This window comes from Podarcis cretensis (assembly GCF_951804945.1).
Source record: "Podarcis cretensis genome assembly, chromosome: 3".
NCBI lineage: Eukaryota > Metazoa > Chordata > Lepidosauria > Squamata > Lacertidae > Podarcis > Podarcis cretensis.
In genome coordinates this window covers 1328095-1356028 of record NC_137172.1, presented here as the reverse complement: position 1 = coordinate 1356028, position 27934 = coordinate 1328095, and the positions used below count along the sequence as shown (strand labels likewise).

General features: G+C 51.2%; 1 protein-coding gene across 2 annotated transcripts in view; it reads right to left on the bottom strand.

The window, feature by feature from the left end:
• Nucleotides 1-27029, bottom strand: part of GAREM2 (GRB2 associated regulator of MAPK1 subtype 2) — a 30022-nt gene extending 2993 nt beyond the window's left edge. Inside the window, exons 1-5 of one of the 2 annotated variants that reach the window (XM_079968585.1) lie at nt 26805-27029; nt 17645-17785; nt 6540-6670; nt 3883-5091; nt 2237-2400 (exon numbers count right to left, since the gene is read on the bottom strand). In XM_079968585.1, coding sequence (XP_079824711.1) covers nt 2237-2400; nt 3883-5091; nt 6540-6670; nt 17645-17785; nt 26805-26919 — 1760 coding nt within the window. In that variant the 5' untranslated portion in view covers nt 26920-27029. Of the gene's footprint in view, nt 1-2236; nt 2401-3882; nt 5092-6539; nt 6671-17644; nt 17786-19367; nt 20919-26804 lie in introns of those variants that run through there. The other variant, XM_079968586.1, reaches the window with a different exon arrangement.
• Nucleotides 27030-27934: the final 905 nt, after the last annotated feature.

The following is a 27934-nucleotide window of genomic DNA, read 5'->3' as shown; positions in this document are numbered from 1 at the left end:
TGAAAGCCAGCACAATTTTCCAACATCCAGACAGGATAAATCCAGCGTCTTTCCAAATTCTGCAGCAATATTTTTAGCACCGGGATTTTTGCACCTCCAGAAACAAACTTCGTGGCAACTTTCCGGCAGAGAAACTCTCAGGAGTCCAAGTTTGTGGCCACGTGGGGGCGCCTTTCTGCCAAGAACTAATTTATCCAGCTCGCCCTGGTGATCATCTAATGTTTATTGGATGGATCTTCCCCCTAAATTGATTCTTGAATTCTGAATTTATTGTTATTCACTTTTATACTGTATTTTATGCTGTTTTTTGTTGCATCAATTAAGTGTTTTAGATTTGTTGTTAGTTGCCCTGAGCCCGGTTTTCTGAACCGGGAAGAGCGGGGTATAAATAAAAAAAATTATTATTTCATAGAATAGAATCATAGAATCCTAGAGTTGGAAGAGACCACAAGGGCCATCGAGTCCAACCCCCTGCCAAGCAGGAAACACCATCAGAGCACTCCTGACATATGGTTGTCAAGCCTCTGCTTAAAGACCTCCAAAGAAGGAGACTCCACCACACTCCTTGGCAGCAAATTCCACTGTCGAATAGCTCTTACTGTCAGGAAGTTCTTCCTAATGTTTAGCTGGAATCTTCTTTCTTGTAGTTTGGAACCATTGCTCCGTGTCCGCTTCTCTGGAGCAGCAGAAAACAACCTTTCTCCCTCCTCTATGTGACATCCTTTTATATATTTGAACATGGCTATCATATCACCCCTTAACCTCCTCTTCTCCAGGCTAAACATGCCCAGCTCCCTTAGCCGTTCCTCATAAGGCATCGTTTCCAGGCCTTTGACCATTTTGGTTGCCCTCCTCTGGACACATTCCAGTTTGTCAGTGTCCTTCTTGAACTGTGGTGCCCAGAACTGGACACAGTACTCCAGGTGAGGTCTGACCAGAGCAGAATACAGTGGCACTATTACTTCCCTTGATCTAGATGCTATACTCCTATTGATGCAGCCCAGAATTGCATTGGCTTTTTTATTAAGGTGAACAAGAGGAGAACCAGCCAGAAATGCAGCTTTCCTGGCAGTCAGCTTTCACCAATCCGAGATCGTGCCCTCAGTAGCCTGATGGCCCAGGACTAGGTGGTTCTCCCCACATGCCCATGAAGTCCCAACACCTGACTCAGTGCTTCATTTAAAGCAGCCAGCACCAACCTGCTGCCCATCGTAGAGTTGAAAGGGACCCCTGAAGGTCATGTAGTCCAGCCCCCTACAATGCAGGAACCACAGCTGAAGAACGTTCGACAGGTGGCCATCCAACCTCTGCTTACAAACCTCCAAGGAAGGAGAGTCCACAACCTCCCGAGGGAGACTGATCCAGTGTTGAAAAGCTCTTGTCGTCAGAAAGTTATTCCTGATGTTCACTGAGAATCTCCTGCGTTGTAACTAGTAGTCATTAGATTGGAGCAGGAGAATACAAGCTTGCTCCCTCTTCCACATGACAGCCCTTGAAATACCGTATTTTTCTGTCTATAAGACGCCACCCTGTATAGGATGTCCTCTATTTTTGGGAACTCCGATCAAAAAAAATGGGGGGAGATACTATCCGTGTATAAGACGAGCCCCCATTTTGAACCTTATTTTAGAGTAAAAAAACACGGAAGTATTTGAAGATGGCTCTCAAATCTCCTCTCAGTATCCTCTTCTCCAGGCTAAACATCCCCAGGTCCTTCAACCGCTCCTCATCAGGCTTGGTTTCCAGATCCTTGATCCTCTTGGTTGCCCTCCTCTGCACACCTCCCAACTTGTCAACATCCTTCTTAAATTGAGGTGCCCAGAATTGGATACAGTATTCCAGGTTGGGGTCTGACCAAGGCAGAATAAAGTGGGATTATTTCATCCCTTGATATGGACACAAGACTTCTATTGATTCAGCCAAAAATAGAGTTTGCTTTTTTTTTTTTTTGCACTACAACTCCTAGCATCCCTGAGCACTGGCCATGTCAGCTGGTGCTCATGGGCATTGTAGTCCATAACCTCTGGCAGGTGGCTGGTTCAAAGCCTTGTTGGGTTCATAACCAGGCGCTCCTTTGTGCTGAAAACTTACACGAAGGAAGATGGAGAATGAGAGCACTCTGGAGCATGGAGATCCCGCATGGCTTCAACTGAGAAGTCCCAGCCAGCTCTCTGGGAGGGAGGAGAGAAGCCCAGGGTCCTCAGCCCACCCCCGTCCCCCTTGGGAAGCAACTTACCCATCATGCAGTCCAGGCGAGTAGTAGGAGAGGCTGGAGCTGGGAGAAGCAGCTCCCTGGAGCTTCGGGAAACGCAGAGGCACCGGAGGACTGGAAGCGGCCGGCGCATGGCCACCCCGGGGTGGCACTGGGGGTGCGACGAGAAGGCGGCACTCCTCTCTCACCTGGAAAAGATGGAGAGAGAGAGAGAGAGAGATTCATCCGCTTTCTGCAGTAGTGGTAGCCAGCTGGAAGCCAAGACCAGAGCAATCGGAAGGGCAGAACACACACCTCTAAATGGGGGCACAGCAAGAGTCCCAATGGGGGGCAACTTTAAGAAAGAGAAATACCCCCAAAGATGAATGACAGTGGCAGCTGGGTGGGCAGAGAGGGGCATTTGCAGAAGAGGCTTAGCAGATGTGGCCAGTTCTCCTCTGCAAGTCTCCACACAAACACACCCTCCGGCTGGGTTTACTGTCACTGTCGGAGCTCAGTTTTGGGGGGGGGACTGATTAAATACACATCCAGCCATTCACCCCTAAAAGCCCCTCTCTGCATTTGCCTTGGGAGGGAAACTCAGGGGTCACCACCCCTTCGCCCGATCATATTGTGTCCTGATTAATTCCCCCGAATCCAAGAGGATTTCTGGTTGTTTGGCATCTCTGCCTTGCAGAAACCCAATCTTAACGCGCTGAACTGAAGGGCAGGTGAGCAAAATCCCTCTTTGGGTTTTCCGCACATCTGATAAGATCCTGGACCAGTAGCAGCCAGGGATGGGAGGCAGGGAAGCAGCCAGCCAGGGAATGGGGCTCGGCCATTTTTACCGCAGGGAACCAAATTCTGTGCAATCTGTCATTTCATCCTAAGACTTGACTCTCCAGGTATGGAACCTTCTCTAGCCCAAAACCCCAATGCTAGCCATAAGCAAAGCTCAGCAGGACAACTGGGGGGGGGGGAGAGAGACTCCAGAGCTGCCCCAACCCAAAATATTACAGCCTAACACTTTTGTAGGCAAACCTCAAATCGGTCAGTCTCAAAAAGGCGCCGCAACCACACGGAGTGTGTGGCCTGATCTTCTGAACTGCTCCCCTTTCTTGGTTTGTTTACGGCTGCCATATATTGAAAGGTGAAAATACAGACACAAAATCCCTAATAATAATAATAATGATATATTGATGTTTTTGAGCTATTTTTAAGAGAGATCAGCAAAAACAACACAGCCGACATGGGCTGCCATACATCTGGATTTTCCCAGACATTTTGCCGAATTCTGCCTGGACACTCCTTCCGAATGCGGTACAGTCATACCTTGACGCTTCAGGTGGCGCATTTTCAGGTTGCACACTGCGCCGAGCCCGGAAGTACTGGAACAGGTTGTTCCTGGGTTTTGGCGCTCGCGCATGCACAGAAACACTAAAATCGTGCTTTGCGCATAAGTGCTGAATCGCGACCCGCGTGTGCACAGATGTGGTGTTGTGGGTTGTGAATGCTGTGGGTTGCGAACGTGCATCCCGCACAGATAATGTTAACAACCCGAGCGTCCACTGTATTCCGGATATATCCCCGCAGGTAGTGAACGCCCCCTGCGTCTGTGTCCCCAAACCTATCCGATCAAGCTCCTCCACATCCCTGCTCCCCCTTTCCCCGCCACCTGAGGCATCCCTCACCGCATCAGACTTGGGCGGGACCGGGGGTGGGGCATCTCCCGCAGGCTCCTCCCCCAGCAGGCCCTGGTGGCTGGGCGGCGGGGACCCCAGGGGCAAGGCGAGGCCGGCGAAGGAGATGAGGTCTCTCTGGCCTGGGTTGGTGCTCTCCAGGCCGGCCGGCTTCCCGCTGGGCTCTGCGTAGCTCCCGCGGTTCTGGTTGGTCCACAGCTCCTCGTAGGGCAGTTCCGGAGCCCGGAAGGCCGGCTCGGTCCAGTCGGGCGTCGTGTATTCCCGCTCGGCGTCCGGGGCATCAGGGAAGAGGGCCTCGTGGTGTTCCTGGCGGGAAGGGAGGAGCGTCCTCTGGCTCCTCCCCCCAGAGGCGGGGTCCTGGCGGGCGCCCCCGGAGGTGCTGTAGAGGCAGAGCGAGAGGCGCTGGAAGGAGTGCGCCAGTTCGTCACGGGCATAGCCCTGGAGGCAGAGGCGGACGCGCCGGGGACTGGCACACTCCTCTGCCAGGTCCGCCTTGGCCTCGCGCACCGCCTTGGAGTATTCGTTGGGGTCGAAGCACTCCTGGCAGAGGGCGGCGCTCTCGCGGAGGAGCTTCTCCAGGCGGGCGTCCCCTCCGCCCCACAGCGCCCCCTCGGGGAGGAGGAAGCGGGGCATGTCCGTCAGCAGGAGGAAGTGGAAGGGCGTCACGGCATCCCTGCGCAGGATGCAGCAGAGAACCACCGTCTTGGAGATGATGCTCAGCAGCTTGTAGCAGTGGCCCTCGCGGATGGCGTGGAGGTCATAGGGGTTGCGCGGGGGCCGCGTGGGCACCGTCACGTTGACGGGCAGCCGCACCTTCTCGATGATGCTGCGGATGGTGTGCTCGCCCTCCTGCATCTGCAGCTCCAACGGGGAGCGGGTGCTGAAGCGCCCCTTGCACTGGAAGGGCAAACTGAGGCTCTCGTTGGTGCGGTGGTTCATGCAGATCAGACACGGCATCTTGCCCTTCAGCGGGCGGCTGCCCCCGCCGCTGGCACCACTGCTGGCACCACCGCCGGCCGCGGCGCCTCCGCCAGCGACGCCCGCCTTGCCCAGCTTCCGCAGCAACGTGTTGAAGCGCGACTTCTCCTTGGCGGCTTTCGCACACAGGATCTCAGCCTGGCCCATGAGTGTCAGCTCGTCCCCGGCGTGCAGAGTGAAGTTATACACCTCGCTGTCCTCGCTGAACTCCCCCGAGACCACCTGGGAGGAAGAAGAGGGTCAGCCAGGAAATGGGAGAAGAAGGGGCACAAATATAGGATGTGGGGAAACTTTGCTTGCCAATAAGGTAAAGGGACCCCTGACCGTTAGGTCCAGTCGCTGACGACTCTGGGGTTGTGGCGCTTTACTGGCCAAGGGAGCCGGCGTACAGCTTCCAGGTCATGTGGCCAGCATGACTAAGCCGCTTCTGGTGAACCAGAGCAGTGCACAGAAACGCTGTTTGCCTTCCCGCCAGAGCGGTACCTATTTATCTACTTGCACTTTGACATGCTTTCGAACTGCTAGGTTGGCAGGAGCAGGGACTGAGCAACGGGAGCTCACCCCGTTACGGGAATTCGAACCCAACCTTCTGATCAGCAAGTCCTAGGCTCTGTGGTTTCACCCACAACGCCACTTGCGTCCCTTTCCTCCAAGTCTATTTATCTACTTGCACTTTGATGTGCTTTCGATCTGCTAGGTTGGCAGGAGCAGGGACCGAGCAACGGGAGCTCACCCCGTCGTGGGGATTCGAACTGCCGACCTTCTGATCGGCAAGCCCAAGAGGCTCAGTGGTTTAGACCACAGCGCCACCTGCATCCCTTGCTTGCCAGTAGCACATGTGAAAAGGATCTAGGGGTCTTGGTGGACCACAAGCCTAACCAAAATAACCTGATGCTATTCTAGGCTGCCTTAACAGAAGTCTAGTGTCCAGATCAAGGGAAGGAAAAGTCCCACTCTATTCTGCCTTGGTCAGACCAGGTCTGGAGTCCTGTGTCCAGTTCTGGGCACCACAATTTAAGAAGGAGGTTGACAAGCTGGAATGTTTGCAGAGGGGGGCAACCAAGAGGATCAAGGGTCTGGAAACCAAGCCTGATGAGGAACGGTTGAAGGAACTGGGTATGCTTAGCTTGGAAAAGAGAAGATTGAGGTGAGATAGGACAGCCATCTTCAAATATCTCAAGGGTTGTCATGTGGAAGAGGGAACAAGCTTGTTTTCTCCTGCTCTGGGGGGTAAGACTCGAACCCATGGCTTCAAGTTAGAAGAAGGGAGATTCCAACTAAACATCAGGAAGAACCTTCTGAATAGTAAGAGCTGTTAGACAGTGGGAAGCAGATGCTGGATGGTCATCTGTCAAGGATCCTGCAGCTGCAATTGCTGCATTGCAGGGGGTTGGACTAGATGATCCTCAGGGGTCCCTTCCCATTTTACAATCCTGTCATCCAGCAGCTCAGGTTTTGCGGGTTTCCCCACCTTATTATGGGGCAGGAAAGATTCCCAACATGGCTCACCTCTTTGCCAGGTGAGTAGAAGGAAGCCGCAGCGAAGAGGCGGGATTTCAAGTCGAGATGGGGAGACCTGACTCCCGCTCAAAGTGGAAATGGCTGCCCCTCCATCCCTTTTGCACTTGCACCCTGGGCTGAGATCTCCCCACCCCTGAAGCGCCACTGACCTTGACGCTGAAGGTGATGGCCTCCATGACGAAGACCCTGTCCGGGAAGATGGTGGCCACCTCTTCCACGCTGTTGAAGTACTGCACAGGCTCCCGGACATCCCTGTCCTGGTCAAGCAGCTTGAATTTCCCTGCAGGGTGTGAAACACAACTGGGTCGGTTAAGGGAGACCTGCTGCTCCAGGGGTCAGCTCAGGGGGTCTGCATCTCCCCTGCTTTGCTGGGCCCGGTCAAACCCAGATTGCCCTAGCCCAGATCGCTGCCTCCAACGGTGGTCAGCACCCAAGGGAAGGGACTCCTTGGCCTGAGACAAAGGGCACCTGGTCCCCTCATTGATAAGAAGTATCCTGCCCTTGAACTTGGAATAATAATAATAATTTATTATTTATACCCCGCCCATCTGGCTTGGTTTCCCCAACCACTCTGGGCGGCTTCCAACAGAACACAAAAATACAATAACCTATTAAACATTAAAATCTTCCCTAAACAGGGCTGCCTTCAGATGTCTTCTAAAAGTCTGGTGGTTGTTTTTCTCTTTGACATCTGGTGGGAGGGCGTTCCACAGGGCGGGCGCCACCACTGAGAAGGCCCTCTGCCTGGTTCCCTGTAATTTGGCTTCTCGTAGCAAGGGAACCGGCAGAAGACCCTTGGAGCTGGACCTCAGTGTCCGGGCTGAACGATGGAGGTGGAGATGCTCCTTCAGGTCTACTAGGCTGAGGGTGTTCCACAGGGCGGGTGCCACTACTGAGAAGGCCCTGTGCCTGGTTCCCTGTAACTTGGCTTCTTACAGTGAGGGAACCGCCAGAAGGCCCTCGGAGCTGGACCTCAGTGTCCGGGCAGAACGATGGGGGTGGAGACGCTCCTTCAGATATACTGGACCGAGGCCATTTAGGGCTTTAAAGGTCAGCACCAACACTTTGAATTGTGCTCGGAAACGTACTGGGAGCCAATGTAGGTCTTTCAAGACCGGTGTTATATGGTCTTGTTGGCTGCTCCCAGTCCCCAGTCTGGCTGCCGCATTCTGGATTAGTTGTAGTTTCTGGGTCACCTTCAAAGGTAGCCCCACGTAGAGCACATGGCAGTAGTCCAAGCAGGAGATAACCATAGCATGCACCACTCTGGTGAGACAGTTGGCGGGCAGGGAGGGCCTCATCCTGCGTACCATATGGAGCTGATAAACAGCTGCCCTGGACACAGAATTGACCTACACCTCCATGGACAGCTGTGAGTCCAAAATGACTCCCCGGCTGCGCACCTGGTCCTTCAGGGCACAGTTGCCCCATTCAGGACCAAGGAGTCCGCCACACCTGCCCGCCCCCTGTCCCTCCAAAACAGTACTTCTGCCTTGTCAGGATTCAACCTCAATCCATTAGCCACCATCCATCCTCCAACCGTCTCCAGACACTCACACAGGACCTTCACCGCCTTCACCGGTTCCAATTTGAAAGAGAGGTAGAGCTCAGCTTCATAAAATTGTAGAAGTTCCAAACAGGGCCGTCTTAAGCATAATTCATTCTGCGCTGGCACCCCACGTTGGGCAGTGCTGGGAGCGTGCGCCAACAGCGGAAAAGCCAGCAAAGGCGCACACAACAGGATGCGTCACACAGCACCCACAATGTTACACGGCCCTCTAGGTGCAGCGTGCGCAGACGAAACAATTAGCCGCCATGCAGCTGTGGAAAAAGCCAACAGCCGAGCGGAGCAGAGCGGTGGCTTGGCATGACTTTGGGGGCTAGTGCTGGTGTCCGGGGAAGAGCCGCCCACGGCGCTCCAACAGGCTCTGCTCTGCTGGGCTGTCGGCGGCTCTTCTCCGGACTCCAACACTCGGCCGCAGACTCTCGGCCTCCTGCCCCTGAGAGCTAGGCGCCCGGGTGCCGTGAACCCGTAGCGCCAATGGTTAAGACGGCCCAGGTTCCAACCCCCTGCAATGCGGCTGTCTCTTCAAACTATTATGGCTGATAACCATTGGGGGAGAGCTCCTCCTTGGGGGGGGGGTGTAAGGGGAGCCCGGCTGGGTCAGACCAAAGATCCCTCTATTCAGCATTCCTGATTCTCACAGTGGCTCCCCCCCCCCAAAAAAAGGAAATACCAGGAGTGTGTTAGTCCCCGGCAACTGCTCTCCAGAGGCCTGATGCCTCTGACTCGGGCAGGCAGCCTACAGCCACTGTGGTCCATCTAGTTATTGTTTATTTGTTTCATGCATTTTATACACAATCTTGAGTGTGTGGTTTTGTTTTTTTTTTAAAAAGTACCACAAAGAGAACAAAACAATAACATGACAGGGGTACCTCGGTTTTCGAACGTAATCCATTCCAGAAGACCTTTCGAGTTCCAAAACGTTCGAAAACCGAAAACTCAATACGGAAGCCTCAAAATGGAAAACTCAAGAGGGAAGCCGCGAGGCATGTTTAACTTCTGTGGTGTTATCCCTATGGAACGTGGCCACCAAATTGCACCTATTTTGCAGGGAGTCAATACAGTGAATTAAATCAGCCCCCCTCCTCCTCCCCCAGTGGCAGCAGAGGCAAACTCAGCTGCGTTTATCGGAAGGGCTCCCTTCTGCCCCCCCCCCCGCCTCCAGAAGATTCCCTGAAGACAGAGAGAGAGACACGGACATCCCAGAACAGAGAGGAAACGAGCAAGAGATGTCCCGATCAATGAGTCAGTTGCTTTCCAATCAATCAGAGCCGGCAGCTAAGCTTGCTGACATAGGGCTGTCCCCCACCCTGGCAAATGGCCTCCGAAAGCTGGAGCGCTTGGCAGCCCCGGGCCTTGAAATCATCTCGCATGGAAATTCTTTAACTTGCAGACATGCAAGGAAGCTGGGAGATTCAGGGCAAATCAACAGAAGTCTTTCTTCACTCAACACATTGTTAAACTGTGGAACTCCCTGCCACAGGAGGCAGTGATGGCCACCAACTTGGATGGCATTTAAAGAGGATTAGACAAATTTGTGGAGGAGGAGAGGGCTCTCAATGGCTTCCAGCCACAAGAGGCTCAGGGCCGGATCTAGGTTTGATGAGGCCCTGAGATGCTGAAGGGAATGGGGCCCTTTCTATGTCCAGCTGTCCTTTGTCAACAACAAATTGCCGCAAATTGCCACAACAACAAATTGTCCTTTGTCAACAACAAATTTTGTGTTGCACATATACTGCAGATGGTGACAGCAGTCATGAAATTAAAAGACTTCTGCTTCTTGGGAGAAAAGCGATGACAAACCTAGACAGCATCTTAAAAAGCAGAGACATCACCTTGCCAACAAAGGTCCGTATAGTTAAAGCCATGGTTTTCCCAGTAGTGATGTATGGAAGCGAGAGCTGGACCATAAAGAAGGCCAAAGAATTGGTGCTTTTGAATTCTGGTGCTGGAGGAGACTCTTGAGAGTCCCATGGACTGCAAGAAGATCCAACGTCTCCATTCGGAAGGAAATCAGCCCTGAGTGCTCACTGGAAGGACAGATCCTGAAGCTGAGGCTCCAATACTTTGGTCACCTCATGAGAAGAGAAGACTCCCTGGAAAAGACCCTGATGTTGGGAAAGATGGAGGGCACAAGGAGAAGGGGACGACAGAGGATGAGATGGTGGGACAGTGTTCTCGAAGCTACCAGCATGAGTTTGACCAAACTGTGGGAGGCAGTGGAAGACAGGAGGGCCTGGTGTGCTCTGGTCCAGGGGGTCATGAAGAGTTGGAAACAACTAAACAACAACAACAATATGCTATATGGTAATTTATGGACCTAATAGGTATTTAAAGCCATTTGCACATGTTGTCCTGCAACCAGTCCATGCAGAATGTCGGCACCCTATATATACAAGTGAGCAAACCAGGGATATTTTAGGGAGCAGGCTAGCAGGTGGGACCCATGACTTACATCTTAGGAGCCTACACAACACAAAACACTGTTGCTGTATGCAGGTTTTATTTCTTATATTTTGGAAATGTACACCCAGAACAGGCGAGAACAGGACGCTGTATCACAGGAGCGAATTGTGCGCCCCTCCCATGAGATTTTTGCCTCCTCTGGATTCCTAAAACTGTGACTCCCTGGGAACAAAGCTCTTTGCCTCAAGGATGTGGGAACTGGCTACGGTTTACTCAGCCGTGCAGGGAAACGGGGACTGGCTATATTTGTTGAGAAGCCCCCTTCCCTCCCATCACTTGCGTCAGGCCCTAGGTTGCCTCGACTCCCGATTCCAAGCATCTCGCACTGGATTCCCATGGCCAAAAGCCTTCTTTGCTTTCACTGCCCCCACCAAAAAAAGATCGCGCCTTAAGCCAGGCAAAGACCACCTCCCCTCTGCAAACATGTCTGTCTCCAGAGCCCACCCCCTCCTGCAACAAACCCCCCACTCCAGCAAACAGGGGGGATGATCGAAGACAGGATGCGCAGATGGAGAAAGCTACTATGAGGATTGGGGGGGGGGAGAAGCAGAGTGAGGCAGAGAAGCCACCCCCCCCCCTATTCTGGAGACAGCTGTGTCCGTCTTCTCCCCAAGGAAGCAGAGATGTGGGAACACGCTGACAAGGCGGGGGGGGGGCGTCGTGGCACCAGCTGGAAGAGGAGCAGAGGCAGGATGGGGGGGGGAGAGACTTGTGACTGTTGCAGGAATTTATGTATAGGGGTTTTTTTTGGGGGGGGTTGCCCCTCCAGCAGATATCATGCACATGCAGCCCACTACCAAAACCAGCACAATCACTTTTGTGACTTTTGTGATTTGTCCCCACAGTTTCTACCTGCCTATTCAAAGGGCCTTTGCTGCACGATACCAAATGTAAGAATTCTCTGATAAATGTCTCTGTGTACTGGCTCCCTGGGAAAACTTCAGAAATTCATCTAGACAGGTGAGCTCAGCTGCTCAGCAGCCCCTCTGCCTGAGGGATAATTCCTGGCATCCTGATACCTGAGTGCCAGACAGGTAGCCATGCCAGAAATAAGGTTTGATTAACTTGGCTGGGAAACAGGGAAATGTAAATGTCTCTTTTGTTCCACTTGATGGGTGTTTGGTGGAGGGCAAAGGGAACCATGGGGCAGGGTCCAGGATGCTCAGATTCCTGCCACCAGACCTCTCCTTTCATGATGTAACCGTGATGTATTAGTGATGTAGTTGGGGGGTGTAACATGGGGATTGTTGTTGTTCATTCCCCCCCCCAAAAAAAATAATACTCCGGCCCACCACGTGGCGTGAGGGATACGGCTGAAAAAGGTTGCTGACCCAGGAGCATTGCAGAGCCATCCATAGTCCTCTCGTCCTCTTTAAAAGCTCTCCAAGTTGGGGCCCTCACCGCCTCCTGTGGCAGAGAGTTCCACAGTCTGCGCTGCATGAAGAAGGACTTTCTTTGATCTGCCCTGAATCTTCCAATGTTCAGCTTCATGGGATGTGTACCAATTCTAGTGAGAGACAGCCTCCAAGCCAAAACTGGCTCTGTGTGTGTTTCGGGGGGGGGGGGGCAGCCAGAAACCTCTTCTCTCCCCCCCCCCCCCACCTTACCATCTGCTCTGATTTTATGAATGGGCCAGCCCAGCAGGTTAACACGCTTCCCTGCTCTTCTCCCCTCCCCTCCTGTCCCATTGCCCTCCCCAAGGAACAGCGATTAGCTGGGGCTCCCATGATTTATTCATCCTTGCGCATCATTACCAGAGATGGGAAGCACTTAGCGGACTCATTAAGGGCCGGGGATGATCTCAACCCTGCTAATTCCCAACTCCCACTTGGGTCACTCTCCTCCTCCTCCTCCTCAGTTCAGGGCCTCCCAGACCGGCGCCAACACTTCCACCACCCCCCCCCCCACCTCCAACACTTCCACACCAGGCACCTCTTTCCAAACTCTTGCAAGCCCAGGATTAGGCCAGGCGTGTCCTTAATTCTGCAATCAACCCTGCAAGGCAGGCCATGGATATTATTTTTACACCTGCAGGACCAGGGAGGAGAGGGAGCAAGCTTTGAATGCCAACCCACCCAGAGCCCCCATGCATGCAATGCTGCCAATATATTATTATTATTATTATTATTATTATTATTATTATTATTATTATTTACTTATACCTGGCCCATCTGACTGGGTTACCCCAGCCACTCTGGCTTCCAACAAAATAGAGGTGGGAGAGGGACCTGGAATATTTTGTGGCCAAATTTCGGGCCACTGGTACCCAATTGGGTGCCCTCCAGATAGAATTACAGAGTTGGAAGGGACCGTAAGGGCTGTCTAGACCAACCCCCCTGCATTACAGGATTCACAGATGTTTTGAGACACAACTCAATTGCTAATACAAGTCTAGGCTGCATCAACAGAGATCTAGCAAAGTCATAGTCCCTCTCTATTCTGCCTTGGTCAGTCTCCAACCTGGAGTCCTGTGTCCAGTTCTGGGCACCACAATTTAGGAAGGATGTTGAGAAGCTGGGAGGGGTGCAGAAGAGGGCAACCAAGAGGATCAAGGGTCTGGAAACTAAGCCATATGAGGAACGGTTGAAGGAGTTGGGTATGTTTAGCCTGGAAAAGAGGAGACTGAGAGGAGATAGGATGTTGTTGTTGTAGTCATTTAGTCATGTCCGACTCTTGGTGGCCCCCTGGACCAGAGCACGCCAGGCCCTCCTGTCTTCCACTGCCTCCCACAGTTTGGTCAAACTCATGCTGGTAGTTTCGAGAACACTGTCCCACCATCTCGTCCTCTGTCGTCCCCTTCTCCTTGTGCCCTCCATATTTCCCAAGATCAGGGTCTTTTCCAGGGAGTCTTCTCTTCTCATGAGGTGGCCAAAGTCTTGGAGCCTCAGCTTCACGATTTGTCCTTCCAGTGAACACTCAGGGCTGATTTCCTTCAGAATGGAGAGGTTGGATCTTCTTGCAGTCCATGGGACTCTCAAGAGTCTCCTCCAGCACCAGAATTCAAAAGCATCCATTCTTCGGCGATCAGCCTTCTTTATGGTCCAGCTCTCACTTCCATACATTACTACTGGGAAAACCATAGCTTTAACTATACGGACCTTTGTTGGCAAGGTGATCTCTCTGCTTTTTAAGATGCTGTCTAGGTTTGCCGTCGCTTTTCTCCCAAGGATCAGGCATCTTTTAATTTCGTGGCTGCTGTCACCATCTGCAGTGACCATGGAGCCCAAGAAAGTAAAATCTCTCACTGCCTCCATTTCTTCCCCTTCTATTTGCCAGGAGGTGATGGGCCCAGTGGCCATGATCTTCGTTTTTTTTTATGTTGAGCTTCAGACCATGTTTTGCACACTCCTCTTTCACCCTCATTAAAAGGTTCTTTAATTCCTCCTCACTTTCTGCCATCCAGAGTTAGGATAGTCATCTTCAAATATCTGAAGGGCTGTCACGCAGAAGAGGGAGCAAGCTTCTTTTCTCCTGCTCTGGGGGGCAAGACTCGAACCCAGGGCTTCAAATTATAAGAAAGGAGATTCAGACTAAACATCAGGAAGAACTTTCTGATGGAAAGAGCTGTTCGACAGTGGGAAGGTCTACCTCAGGAGCTGCTGGACTCTCCTTCTTTGGAGGTTTTTAAGCAGAAGTTGGGTGGACATCTGTCTCAGATGCTTTAGCTGAGATTCCTGCATTTCTGGGGGTTGGGCTAGATGACCCCAAGATCTCTTCCAACTCTACAATTCTAAGATTTCTCCAGCTTGCGGAGAATAATGGCTTATCATCGTGATTCCTGAGGCTGCTGACTAAAAGGTAACTCAAATGATGGATTGTGGAGGAGATGTAGCCGGACCAAATTAAAATATATATAACTGGGACACTCAATGATCCGTGGCAACCTTGATATTATCAGCACCATGGTCTAACCAACCGAGCTATTCAGGCTGACAAAGTTGGAAGGTACCCAGCGGTCATCTAGTCCAACCCTCTGCAATGCAGGAAATCTCAACTCACAGTCTCCCATCCAAGCTGAAACCATAATGGACCCTGCTTAGCTTCGCAAATGTGCTAGCAGTTTTATTGCTGCGCCATCGTCCTGTGACTGGTGGATCTGTGGAGGACTGGCTGGGGACACCCAGCCAGATGGGCAGGGTATAAATTATTATTGTTATTGTTATCCCTCGTATTTACAGGACCGCCTCTCCTGGTCTGCCCCACAGAGGCCCTTAAGGTCCATGAATAATCATAGTTTAGAGGTCCCGGGCCCTAGGGAAGTCAGATTATCCTCCACAAGGGCCAGGGCCTTCTCAGTGATGGCTCCGACCTGGTGGAATGCTCTGTCCCATGAGGCCAGGGCCCTGCAGGATTTAACCTCCTTCCGCTGGGCCTGTAAGGCAGAGCTATTCCGCCTGGCCTTTAATTTGAACTCAGCCTGATCTTTTATTTCCCTTCTCTTTCCTCCCCCTCCCCTTTTATGAAGATCACACGCTCTGAGACCCCACAGCTAATTCTCCCCTGGTCTCCTCGCTGGCCCAAATAGGACTAATTTAGCCAGCTAGCCCTGGTGATCATCTAATGATCATTGGATGGATTCTCCCCCCCCCCAATTGATTTTTTGATTCTTGATTTTATTGTTATTTATGATTTATACCATATTTTATGCTGGTTTTTTTGTAGCATCAAATAGGTGATTTAAATTTGTTGTTAGCTTGTAGCACCCTGCTTGTGGTTAACGCTTAGCTGGAATGAAATATTCAACGCAGCAATAGAGAAATTAAAATAATAATTTATTTGTCAGACAAATAAATGAGAGGCACAGTGGTATATGGTTACCAAGCTCTGGCCTGGCCTCTTGCCATTCTGGCCAGCACTTATATTTCTTTAATCCAGCCCCCTTGCTCCTCCTGTGGCTGCCTCTGTCCAATCAGCCTGGTTGAAATTCCTATTGGCTGTTTGCTAGAACCAATCACAAAAGATACACCCATTTCGAGAAACTTAAGGATAAGGTGCGAGACTGGTTACATTATTTTCAAATAAGAGAGGCCTATCATTTGGACAGGAAAATTGGTTTCCAGGTGGAAAAATCAAAGTTGGAAACAGAATTGTTAGAACCCAATGCTAAGATATTGTCGAGAATGTATAACTTGCTGTTGAAGTGGAATACTGAGGATGAAACGGTAAAATCTGCTATGATAAAATGGGCACAAGACGTTGGTTATAACATTATGTTTGTTGACTGGGAACAGTTGTGGACCACCGGTATGAAATTCACGGCATGTAATGCATTAAGAGAGAATATTATGAAAATGATATATAGGTGGTACATGACCCCAGTCAAACTTGCAAAAATCTACCATTTGCCCGATAATAAATGTTGGAAATGCAAAGAAACTGAAGGGACATTCTTTCACCTTTGGTGGACGTGCCCAAGGATCAAGGCTTTCTGGGAGATGATATATAATGAACTGAAAAAGGTATTTAAGTATACCTTCTTGAAGAAACCAGAGGCCTTTCTTCTGGGCATGGTCGGCCAATTGGTGCCAAAGAAGGATAGAACTTTCTTTATGTACGCTACAGCAGCAGCAAGAATACTCATCGCAAAGTATTGGAAGACACAAGATCTACCCACTCTGGAAGAATGGCAGATGCAAGTAATAGACTATATGGAACTGGCTGAAATGACCGGCAGAATTCGAGATCAAGGAGAAGAGCAGGTGGAAGAGGACTGGAAGAAGTTTAAAGTCTATCTACAAAAACACTGTAAAATCTTTGAATGTTGAGGACATTGAAAAGGAAAGAAGGGGTTCTAGTGACTGAGTTAAATAAGAGCACAAAGGGAGGGATCAAGAATCAAAATGAACAAAGATTGAGCTTGCTGAACTAATTATTACATAGAATACAAGATCGGGAGGCGGGTGGAAGTAAGGAAAATAAGGTTTTGAAGGTTATAATTGGAAAGTGAGGGATTTTTTTTTTCTTTTTGTTTTTATATGTTAAAACCTCCTTTTTTCTCTTCTTTTTTTGTCTATGTTTTCTTTTCCTTTGTAATGTTCGTAAAAAATTTTTTTTTGTAATTTTGTGAAAATTTGCTTTTTTGTTCTTTTTTGTGAAAAATGCAATAAAAATTATTTAAAAAAAAAAAGAAAAAAAACAAAAAGAAAAAAAGAAAAGATACACCCATTTCCTCTTGTCCTTTTATGGGAAACAAAAAGCTATATATTCTTCTATCTATAAATGACAAATAAGTAGTAATATATCTTACATGTGTCTCAACAAGGAACCTTAATTACCAGCTCACCTCGCCCTATTGCCCTCCAAAACAGATGGTTAATCTTAAATTTTTATCTTAAACAGATGTCAAGGATCATCATTGAAAGATCTCCTTCCTTTGGAGGTCTCTAAACAAAAGCTTGACAACCATATGTATGCTCTAATGATGTTTCCTGCTTGGCAGGGGGGCTGGGCTGGTGGCTGACTTAATTTCAGGATAGTTACAACTCTTACAACTATATGAAATAAGAATCCATCATTTCTTAAATCCTTTGCATATTACATTTAAGCCAATATATTTAATACATAACATAAATAACCTTTTAAAAGGAAAAGAAATCTTAAAAGGATCTCAGTTTAAGAAAGAAACAACTTTAGAAAAAGACTTCCCAAAATACTCTCTTCCTTTCTGCCAGCTAGATGCTTTTCCATTGCTCTTGACCTTTGAACCTTAGGAAAATATGGCTCAAGTTTAATGGGAGGCACATGGTTTTATTTTACTATTTACCCACTCTTAATTATGTTTTTCTCTGCTTTTTTATCTTCTGTAATATGTAGGGTCAGTGTAACCTTGGCTGTCAGCCTGTAATTCCCTTTTTACGACTTTGAGAATTGTTTTCTGCTATAAATCAGGGGGCCCCCTTGTCCAGGAGAATAAACATCTTGCCAAGGTTCTTAGGCAGCTGCTCTTCTGCCTGGCATGAAACATTTGAAGATCTTTAAGCTCATTTTAAGATACAGACCCTGATCAAAATATAAGCTTGATAAAAATGCAGGCTTATCATTAGATGCCTCAAGCTGCCCTGAGCCCGGTTTCCTGAACCGGGAATGAAGGGGATAAATAAAAAATTATTATTATTTACTGTTGTTGTTATTATTTACAAGGCCTGCACCACATCCAGGGCCCCTGGGGCTTCCTGGCCCCTCCCCCATCTGACACAGCCTGTGCCCCCTCCCCTGCCCCGTTACCTGGGTACTGGAGGGGGATGTCAATCTTGGGGCCGATGACGTAGTGTCCCTCCTCCAGGCTATGGGCTGTCACTGTGGTCCACTGGCGGCAGGAGTGGATGAGGAGCACGTCCTGGTCGCTGACCCCTTCCACGTACTCTCCTGCGGCAGGAACAGAGGGAGACATCAGCACAGGGTCCCCTCCCCAAGGGTCTCCCTGCCCACAGTTCTCCCCCACCCCCGGAGGGGGGTCAGTCTACAAATCTCAGAAAGGCAGAGCTGCAAGGGACCACCAAGGGCCATCTAGTCTGACCCCCTGGAATGCGGGAACCGCAGTGGATTCCTTTCGGGATTCTGGAATCAGCTTTCGTTGCCTGCGTGGTGGCAGGTCTGGTTTACACAAAAGCTGCAGGGGGTTGGATTTGGTGACCCCTCGGGTCCGATCCAACTCTATGGCTCTGTGGAAATGAAGAGGAGTCTCCATGAACCCTGCAGGGACAGCCACCCTCTCAAAGAAGACAGCAACTTCCCTCCCCAGTTGGCTAGCCGTACAGTACTATGACAATGACGATTAATTAATATAATAAATCATAAAGGTAAAGGGACCCGTGACCGTTAGGTCCAGTCGTGGCCGACTCTGGGGTTGCGGCACTCATCTCGCTTTATTGGCCGAGGGAGCCAGCGTACAGCTTCCGGGTCATGTAGCCAGCATGACTAAGCAGCTTCTGGCGAACCAGAGCAACGCATGGAAACGCCGTTTACCTTCCCGCCGGAGCGGTACCTATTTATCAACTTGCACTTTGACGTGCTTTCGAACTGCTAGGTTGGCAGGAGCAGGGACCTAGAAAAGGGAGCTCACCCCGTCACGGGGATTCGAACCACCGACCTACTGATCGGAAAGTCCTAGGCTCTGTGTTTTAACCCACAGTGCCACCCGCGTCCCTCATAATAATAAATCATATTATTACATTATATCCCACTGTCAGGGACTCAGCGGGAGCGCAGGGAGGAGAGGAGATGGAGAGCGAGGGGGAGCAATCCGAGGGCAGCGTAGGAGAAGATGACAGCAGCCCGATAGATTCCATGAGCCTCTCCAGCGAATCGGAAGATTCTCAGAAGGGGGCGCCTATGGCCAGGGCAAGGGGGGACCCAAGGGGGACACCCCAGAAGCAAGGGGCCAGCGGGGACTCCCAGAGCAGCAGTTGGAAATCAGGACCAGCTTCCCCACCAGAGCGTAGTGGGGGGGAGGAGTCCCAGGTATCAGAGCCCACATATGCACCACCAGCGAGAGAAGATGAGTCAGGGTTGGCCACGCCTCCATCGGAGAGCGAGGGAACGGTCAAGAGGAAAGTTGCAGGCTGGGCGCGCGCGCCAAGTTCAAATGTACAGGCGAGCGGCACAGAAGGTAGCCCGGATAGGGAACCAGGTCCTAAAGCCCGCCGGAAGGAGGGGGAAGAATCATCAGGGTCAGCGTCAGAGGAGTCCAGGAAGGATGAAACCCTAGCGGGCAGGAGGGCCCAGAGGAGAAAGGAACTTAGGAAGAGGTGGAGCAAGGCGAGAGTCTTAAACTGGTGTGGAAGGGGCGGAGACTCAGACGGGACTTCGCCGGTCTAAGGTCGAGACGTAGAGCTGCGCGCTGCGGCTTTAAAATGGAAACTGAACCTCAATAAAGACTTTTGTACATAACTACAGCCTAGCGTTGGTCCTCTGTGAGCTGGGACCTGGAGGCAGCTCTGACACCCACCTTTCTTCCAAGGAGCTGAAGGCGGCTTACGTATTCTCCTTCTCATTTTATCACAACAGCCCTGTGAGGCAGACTGGGCAGAGAGGCAGCGACTGGCCCAATGTCACCCGGGGAGCTCCATGGCTGAATGGGGATTCGAACCCTGGTCTCTCTCCCGGGTCCTGTTCTGGGACACCAAGCACTAGGCAACAGAAGCCCTCTGCGCAAAATCAGAAAAGCATCTTAAAGGCCATTTCGGGAATCACAACTCACTTTACCCGATGCCAAACACCCTTTATAGTATTACCAGCTGCAGATAAAAAGACGTATTGGCAACTCCACATTCCTTACCAGCAAAGTTTTACAAGCCCATCTCCCCAAAGCCATTAATAGTAGCACATTAAAGATGCAATTTTGAATTCTGGTGCTGGAGGAGACTCTTGAGAGTCCCATAGACTGCAAGAAGATCAGACCGATCCATTCTGAAGGAAATCAGCCCTGAGTGCTCACTGGAAGGACAGATCGTGAAGCTGAGGCTCCAAGACTTTGGCCACCTCATGAGAAGAGAAGACTCCCTGGAAAAGACCCTGATGCTGGGAAAGATGGAGGGCACAAGGAGAAGGGGACGACAGAGGACGAGGTGGTGGGACAGTGTTCTCGAAGCTACCAGCATGAGTTTCACCAAACTGCGGGAGGCAGTGGAAGACAGGAGGGCCTGGCCTGCTCTGATCCAGGGGGTCATGAAGAGGCGGACACAACTAAACAACTCAACAACAACAAGGATGCAATAAGAGGCAAAGGCCCAGCCAGTCCAGCATCCTGTTCTCACAGGGGCCAACTAGATGTCCATTATGGGAAACCCACAAGCCGGAGGTTCTCTTCTCCTGGCATCCAGCAATATTGCTGCCTCCATCTGTGGAGACAGAGCCATCCTGGCCAAGAGCCATCGATAGCCCTCTCCTCCTCCATGAATTTGACTGGTCCTCTTGTTGGTGGCCTTCACTGCCTCCTGTGGCAAGGAGTTCCACAGTTCAACTCTGCACTGCATGAAGAAGTCTTTTCTTTCCCTCTGTCCTGAATCTTCCAACAAAATGCACAAGGACTTTCATACCACAACAGCCAGCTGATAAAAAGACCTAGTCCTTCCCCACCAAGCCAGTTTTGCAAGCCCTGCTCCCCAAACCATTAAAGGAAGCAGCTTGATGCCACACAGAAGATCGATTCCACGCCTGAAGTCTGTGGGGCTGCCTGGTTGCAGGACAGCTGCATGGCTGCAAGGGACTGCCAGCTATTAAAACTCTGCATGCCACAACCCACATGCATGAGGTCCGGGACATTCGCAGGGAAACCAAAATGCTTGCTTACAAAGCTATTATACTACCAACCTTACTGTATGCTTGTGAAACATGGACCCCTTGTAAACGCCATCTCCAACTCCTCAAAAGATTCAGTGCGTCCGAAAAAATTTACATATCACTTGGGAAGACAGGCAAACTAGTGCCAGTGTAGAAGTAAAGATCACCAGTGTTGAAGCAATGATTCTTCAACATCAACTTCGTTGGACTGGTCATGTTGTGCAGATGCCCGATTGCCGTCTTCCAAAGCAACTACTCTATTCCAAACTTAAAAATGGAAAGTGTAATGCTGGTGGCCAACAAAAGTGGTTTAAAGACTCTCTCAAGGCAAATCTAAAAAAAATGTAGTAGAAACACCGACAACTGGGAAACACTGGCCTGTGAGCACTCTAATAGGAGAACAGCCTTTACCAAAGGTGTCATGGACTTTGAAGATGCACAAACTCAGGACGAAAGGGAGAAACATGCTAAGAGGGAGGCACGCTTGGCAAACCCTCACTGTGATCAACTCCTGCCCGGAAACCTATGTCCCCCTTGTGGAAGGACGTGTGGATCCAGAATTGGCCTCCACAGTCACTTACGGACTCATTGTTAAAACCGTGTTTATGGAAGACCATCTTACTCTGATACGAGGGATTGCCAAAGAAGATTAAAACTCCAAATGCAACAACCCACATGCATGCAAATCCACCGGTCTCCCTGTCCGAGGCCAGCCTCCCAGGGAGAATTTGGAGGGTAGGACAGGTAGCCAAGCCAGCGGCCTCTCTGGCCTCCCCTCCGGCCCTCCGAATTGCTCTTCCGACAGCAGCAGGGCTCATCCTCCGCCTCCCCCCCCCCCCAGCCCACCCCAAGGGAGCAGGCCTCTGGCTCTGCCTGCCAAGAGAGAGGCAGGTTGCCCTGGAAACATTTTGCTCTTTGTTCGTGCTCAATGGCCAGAGCTCCAGACCAAAGGCCTGCCTGCAACAGCCGCCTTATTGGCACCGAATCCGGGACGGAGGCCTCCTGGAGAGGAGGCAGAGTGGGCAAACATTTCGGAGGTACCCCCCTCCCACCGTCCAAAGGCCACAGCTGAGGAAACAGAGGCACCACCCTCTCTGCAAGAGCCCTGGCCCCTGGGAAGGCAAGGCCAGGCCGGCTTCAGGTTCAGCCGAGAACCACAGAATTGCCGAGTTGGAAGGGACCCCAAGGGTCATCCAGTCCAACCCCCTGCAGCAGAAATTGCAGCTAAAGTATGCCGCTTTTAGTTTTCCATTTCAGGCCCCAAAACTTCTTGGGTGGGCCAGTTTTAGGGCTGCAAGTGGCGCCCAGTGCCCTTCGTTCGGTTGGTCAATAACCTTTCGGAGGCTCACAAAACTTAAGGGCATCACCACCACCAGCTGACAAACTGTTTTAGAATGTTTGAGACACGGCTAAGTATTGGAAAGGGAATCGGTTACTCACTAGGGGAGAGTGGTTATGTAAGCTTTCAGAATATTTAGAATTAGCCAAATTGACAGATATAAGGAGACAAAAAGCAAAAAGTGAAGTGAAAAAGGAATGGGAATGCCTGAATGAATACCTTAAAAGCCAAGGTTCGAGGACAGAAATCTGGCTGAGTCTGGAATAACCTTGTGAAGTGAAAGGATAAGAAAGAGGGATTTATATCTAGGTATATCTAGATATACCTAGATGCTAGGATAGAGATAATAAGGAGAACAGGAAGACAGGAAGACACAATGAGAGGTAAAAGAGGTGCTGTGGGATTGGTGGAAGTCAATGTTTGTTTTTCTTTTCAATGTTTATATTATTAACTTGTAAGATAGGGATTTGTTTTTTGTTTTGTTTTTTTGAATATCGGTTTTTGTGTTCTGTGTACAGTGGTACCTCAGGTACCACTGTATCACAATTCGTTCCGGAGGTCTGTACTTAACCTGAAACTGTTCTTAACCTGAAGCACCACTTTAGCTAATGGGGCCTCCCGCTGCTGCCGTGCCACCGGAGCACGATTTCTGTTCTCATCCTGAAGCAAAGTTCTTAACCTGAAGCACTATTTCTGGGTTAGTGGAGTCTGTAACCTGAAGCGTATGTAACCTGAAGCGTATGTAACCCAAAGTACCACCGTATTGTTATTTTTCCAATATTTTTCGTGTTGTTGTTGTGTGGAAAATACCAAAAAAATTATAATAAAATTAAAACGTTTGAGACACTTCGTTTACAACATCCCTGCAAGGTAGGCCAATAATGCCATCTCTGGATCGCAGTGGGGAGACAAGTTTTGAGAGAGACAGAGAATGGTTTGCTAAAAACCACTCCCAGTGACCCTATGGGCACTTTAAGCTGGTGGTGGTGGGGATTCCTTCTGGCTTTCAGATGCTGGCTCCCTTAGCCACAGAATGGCCCATCCAGGAAGGATCTCAGCCCCGCCTCCCTTGAGCCCCTTTGGGCTGGGCTGGATGACCTTTTGGCTCCCTTCCTGCCCTATAATTCTGTGATCCCAGGGCTTTCTCTGTGGGAGAAGTAAGGCGGCCAGTCTCTGGGGCTGGGGGCTGGGCCAAGGGGTGCTGGGAGGCCAGCTGTGGCCTCTGCGCTTCCCCAAATGGATGCCCCCCCCCGGCATGCCAGCCACGGTAACCAGGGAAATCCGCTTCGCTCGAAAGCCTTGGCAGCCCTCACACTGAGGAGAGGAGCCCTTTGTAGGGCTGGAGAGGGGTGGAAAGAGGCTGTGCAAAGGCAAAAAGAGAGAAACAAACGCACACTGCTTATTTTGAAAGTTTAAAAAGCCAACGCGCCCCACATTCAGAACAACAGAGGTGCAAAACCCTTCGCTGAGCAAAACCAAAGAAAGCGAATTCCCAGAGGCAGCAGCAACCATGGAGACCTGCACACTCAACACCTCCATCCCAATTCAAATCTGGGCCAGGATTCCACCATGCTAACCTTTAGCTGAGATTCCTGCACTGCAGGGGGTTGGACTAGAGGACCACAGGGGGTCCCTGAGCACCTGGGAAGGGCCCATCTAGTCAGGAAGCTTCTGCCCAAGAGTGGCTAGCAAGATGCTGGCAGGGAATGAAGGCATTCGCGGGTAGACTGTCTTGGAACCTGGAGGTTCAATTCAGCAATCGTTGGTTTGAAAGGGAAATGACATACATTAAGGGCGAGAGGTCCTGTGTTGACTAAGTCAGTGGTCATCCCTCCATCATGGGGCGGTGAGTTCCACCAGTTAACCCTGCGCTGTGTGAAGAAGTATTTTACTTGGTCAGTGTGGAAGGGGCAGTGGGGGCTACCAAGCTGAATGGCTTTGAAAGAGGACAGAGCAAATTCTTTTCATTATTCTCTGTGTAGATTAGCTTGTCTTTTATCGCATTGTGAAAAGTGTAAATAAAACTTTATACGGCCTCGGTCCAGTATACCTGAAGGAGAGTCTCCACCCCCATCATTCTGCCCGGACGCTGAGGTCTAGCGCCGAGGGCCTTCTGGCGGTTCCCTCATTGCGAGAAGTAAAGCTACAGGTAACCAGGCAGAGGGCCTTCTCGGTAGTGGCGCCCGCCCTGTGGAACGCCCTTCCAGCAGATGTCAAAGCGATAAACAACTACCTGACATTCAGAAGACATCTTAAGGCAGCCCTGTTCAGGGAAGTTTTTAACGTGTGATATTTTAGTGTATTTTTTGTGGCTGGGGATATAATTTATTATTATTATTATTATTATTATTATTATTATTATTATTATATAAAAAAGGAGCAAGTCAGCGACAAGGAAACTGGAAATCCGGCAGCTGGATGGGAGAAAAGAGCTGGAATGAAATTTCCTCTCCTGCCAACCTGGGAAGTCTTTAAAATATTTTATTTTTTAGGGGACATGTTAGAAAGGCCCCTCCGCCAGTAGTCTTAAGCCTCAAACCTTTGCACACAAAACCATTAACCACAGGATCGGCTGGGTGCATTGCTCCACAGCCTTTGCATATATGTCATGAAAGAGACACTTATCAATCCTACAGCTCGAAAGGAAGCCTGAGGACATCTAGTCCACCCTCCTCCTGCCAGCAGTGGCCTTCCTCACCTAAAACCCCTTTCCCAAGGGAAGGGGGGGAAACCACCTGCGCTGGGAACAAGCTCCAGCCATAGGCACCCAATATCTGAGGAGCTGCTGCATGGAAGATGGAGCCTGTTTTCTGCTGCTCCAGAGGGGAGGCCCCAATCCAGCAGATTCAAAGGACAAGGAAATTCCTAGGGAACATCAGGAATAACTTTCCGACAGGGAGAGCAGTTCAGCTGTGGAGGGGTCTCTCTCTGGAGAGAGTTTTTCAAGCAGAGGTTGGAGGGCCATCTTTCAGGGATGCTTGAGCTGAGATTCCTGCAATGCAGGGGGTTGGACTGGATGACCTTTGGGGTCCCTTCCAGCTCCCCGGTTCTATGATCCTTGGATACCTGGGGGGAAGCTCCCTTCCGGCAGAGGTCTCAAGCATCAGAAGCTGCCCAGGAATAACTGAGCAGAGCTTCCCCCTTCTGCTCTCCACATCACCAAAGTCCTCCGGTGCCACAGACCCAAGTTGATCCAAACTAACCCTGGCAAAACTTCGTTGGTGCCACTGTGCAAACGAGGACTATCCTAATTTGTCTGATCCTTTTCCAAAGCCATCTGGGGTGCTGGTTATCACTGCCTACTGTGGGAGGGAGTTCCAGAATTTAACTTGTGTGCCAATGGATTTAATAAACTCAGCAGAAACCCACGATGCCAGCTTGCCCGGAAAGAAACAAGAGGTTGAGAATTCTGTGGTCGCAAGAGGACCACAACAGCAGCTGACCAGGCTGGCACAGAGAGGAGTCCCTGGCCTCTCTCCCCCCCCCCAAGCAAACAGGCCTGAAGGCTGGACAGAGGCAGAAAGCGACATCTGTCTGTCTCCCCTGATCTTGGGGGCGGAGGGGGACAGGGCCTAATCCTGCTGCGTCCTTTTTCAGCAATCAGACAGCTTGGGAAAGAGAGAGAAAGGGGTTTGGTGGGGGGGGGAGGGTTGTATCGTCTGCTGTTGTTTTCCCATCCTTCCCCCGCTCCTGAAATTCATTCCCTAGCAAAGGGGGGGGGGGGGGGCAGAAAAGAGACAAGCCGGTTCCCCCACCGCATTAGTATGCAAGACACCACCGACGGCTCAACTCCCCATTCTTCTCACGGTGTACAAAACCCGAAGCCAGCTGGGCAGTCTGCCACGGAAAGCGCCCCCCCCCTTTCTCTCTGAAGGGCGGACATCTGCGGGCAAATCCTCCCCAGCAATCACAAGGGAGAGAAAGTGGGGCAGCGGGAGGGAGTAGGGTGACTCTAGGGCGTGGGGAGAGAAAGAGAGTTACCAGGAGACACGATAAAACCATTCACACGTTCCCCGCCCCCCCCCCCCCGCACCGCACCCAACAGACAAAAACGCACCAGTTTCCAAAGTTCCCCACTGGCACAGGGACCCCGCCCCCCACACACAAAAGGGTTAGGAAAAAAGCAGATTACAGAAGCCCCGCACCAAGGAGCGCGGCAGAAGGAACTGACAGGTCGCCTTGTCCCCAAGTAAAATATACGCGGGGACGGGACTCTTTGGCGCCTTGGCGCAAAACCAAGAAAGAAAGCGAGCGAGAGTAAAGATGGTGATCTTCCAGGTTGGACGAGGACCTGGGGGAGACCCAGGTTCAAATGCCCACTCGGCCATAAAACTCACGGCTCGTCCGCTGCCTCTCCGCCTCACCTGCCTCGCGGGGTTGTTTTGCTGTTAAATGAGGAGGGGGAGCACCTTTCACGCCCCCTCCAGCTCCTTGGAGATAAAGACGAGCTGCGAATGCAACACAATAAATAGATAAGCCGCCCGCCGAGAGAGCGCTGCTACGCTGCTGGTCGGTCCGCGCCCGTCCGAGGCGCCCCGAGGTCCGGCGTGCGCCTGGCACGGGTCGGGGACCGCGCGTAACGAAGCAGCCTCGCCAGTAGGAGAAGCGAGGCAGGCGCCTCCGAGCACCGGGATGGGGGGCGGCCCCGAGGGGCTACGCAGGAGAAGGTCCTGGACCAGTCCCCGCAATGCTCCTGAGCTTGCAGGGGAAACTCCGTCGAAGCGCCCTCCCCGTGCCAAGCGCGCGCAGCCGGCGGAGACGCACCGGGCCCGGGGCGCACAAGAGCCGGGAGGCGGCACTTGGCCACGATGAGGTCCAGCGGCAGCGGCGGCCCGGAGCTCCACGCCAGGCGGCCCAGCGCCGCCGCCAGTCGCTCCATGCTGACCTCCGCCGCCGCCGCCGCCGAGGCATCGCCTTCCCTCCGCCGGAGACGCGCCCGAGCAGCCGCCGCCTCGTCCGCCCCGTCGGGGAAGCAGCCGGCGAGCTCCTTTCGCGCTCCGGACGCCGCCGCCGCCGCCGCTGCCGCCGCCGGACTGGCTGCTCCCCGGGATGGGATGGGCCAGGCACGCCCCCGGGAGGGGCCGCTTCGACGCCGCGGCCGCGCGCGCCGCCCCTGCCCCTCACTCCAGGGGAGAGCTCTTTGCGCCTGCAAAGGGCATCGGCAAGTTTCTTTTGGGATGCCCTGCCTGCGTTGCTTACATCATCATTAAGCAATCAATTAATTAATTCAAATTACTAGTCGTTTTATTTTGCCCAGAGCAGCTCAAAGAGACTTGCAAACAAAACCCCACAGAGAGGGAAGGGGGCTGTTGGTTTGTGAGAAGGGGTCGTTCTTGTTTTTATTATGTGTATTTTTCTCCTGTAAACCGCTCTGAGATCAACAGAGGAAGGGCATTATTCAGATTTAATAATAATAAAAATAAGCCCAAGCCTGGGTGAGAACTACATCAGAAACATCCCACCCACTTCCAAACGGCTCCCCCTGGTTAAAGGCCTGGCAAGAGAGGGACGGGTTTTCTTGCTTGTCCTTTGGAGCATTTGTATGGAGATTTTTTTATTGTTCTAGAGTTTGTGGAATTGATTTCCTTCGTCTCAGAGTTGGTGTTTTCTTGTCTGTTTTATGCCATAAGGTGGTCTATGACTGTGTTCAATATAGGAGCATTTCCCCTTTATTTCTGCTTCCTGTCTTTAACCAATTACTGATCTGACCTTTATATTGCCTTTGTCTCCCCCCTTTTCCTCAAGGGAGTTTGAGTTGGTGTGCCTGGCTCTCCCCCCCCCCCTTTCAATCCCTACAACAACCCTCTGAGGCGGGTCAGGCTGAGAGGCCACCCAGTGAGCTCCATGATGGCCAAGTGGCCATTCAAACCCTGGTCTCTTCCAGGTCAAGTCTG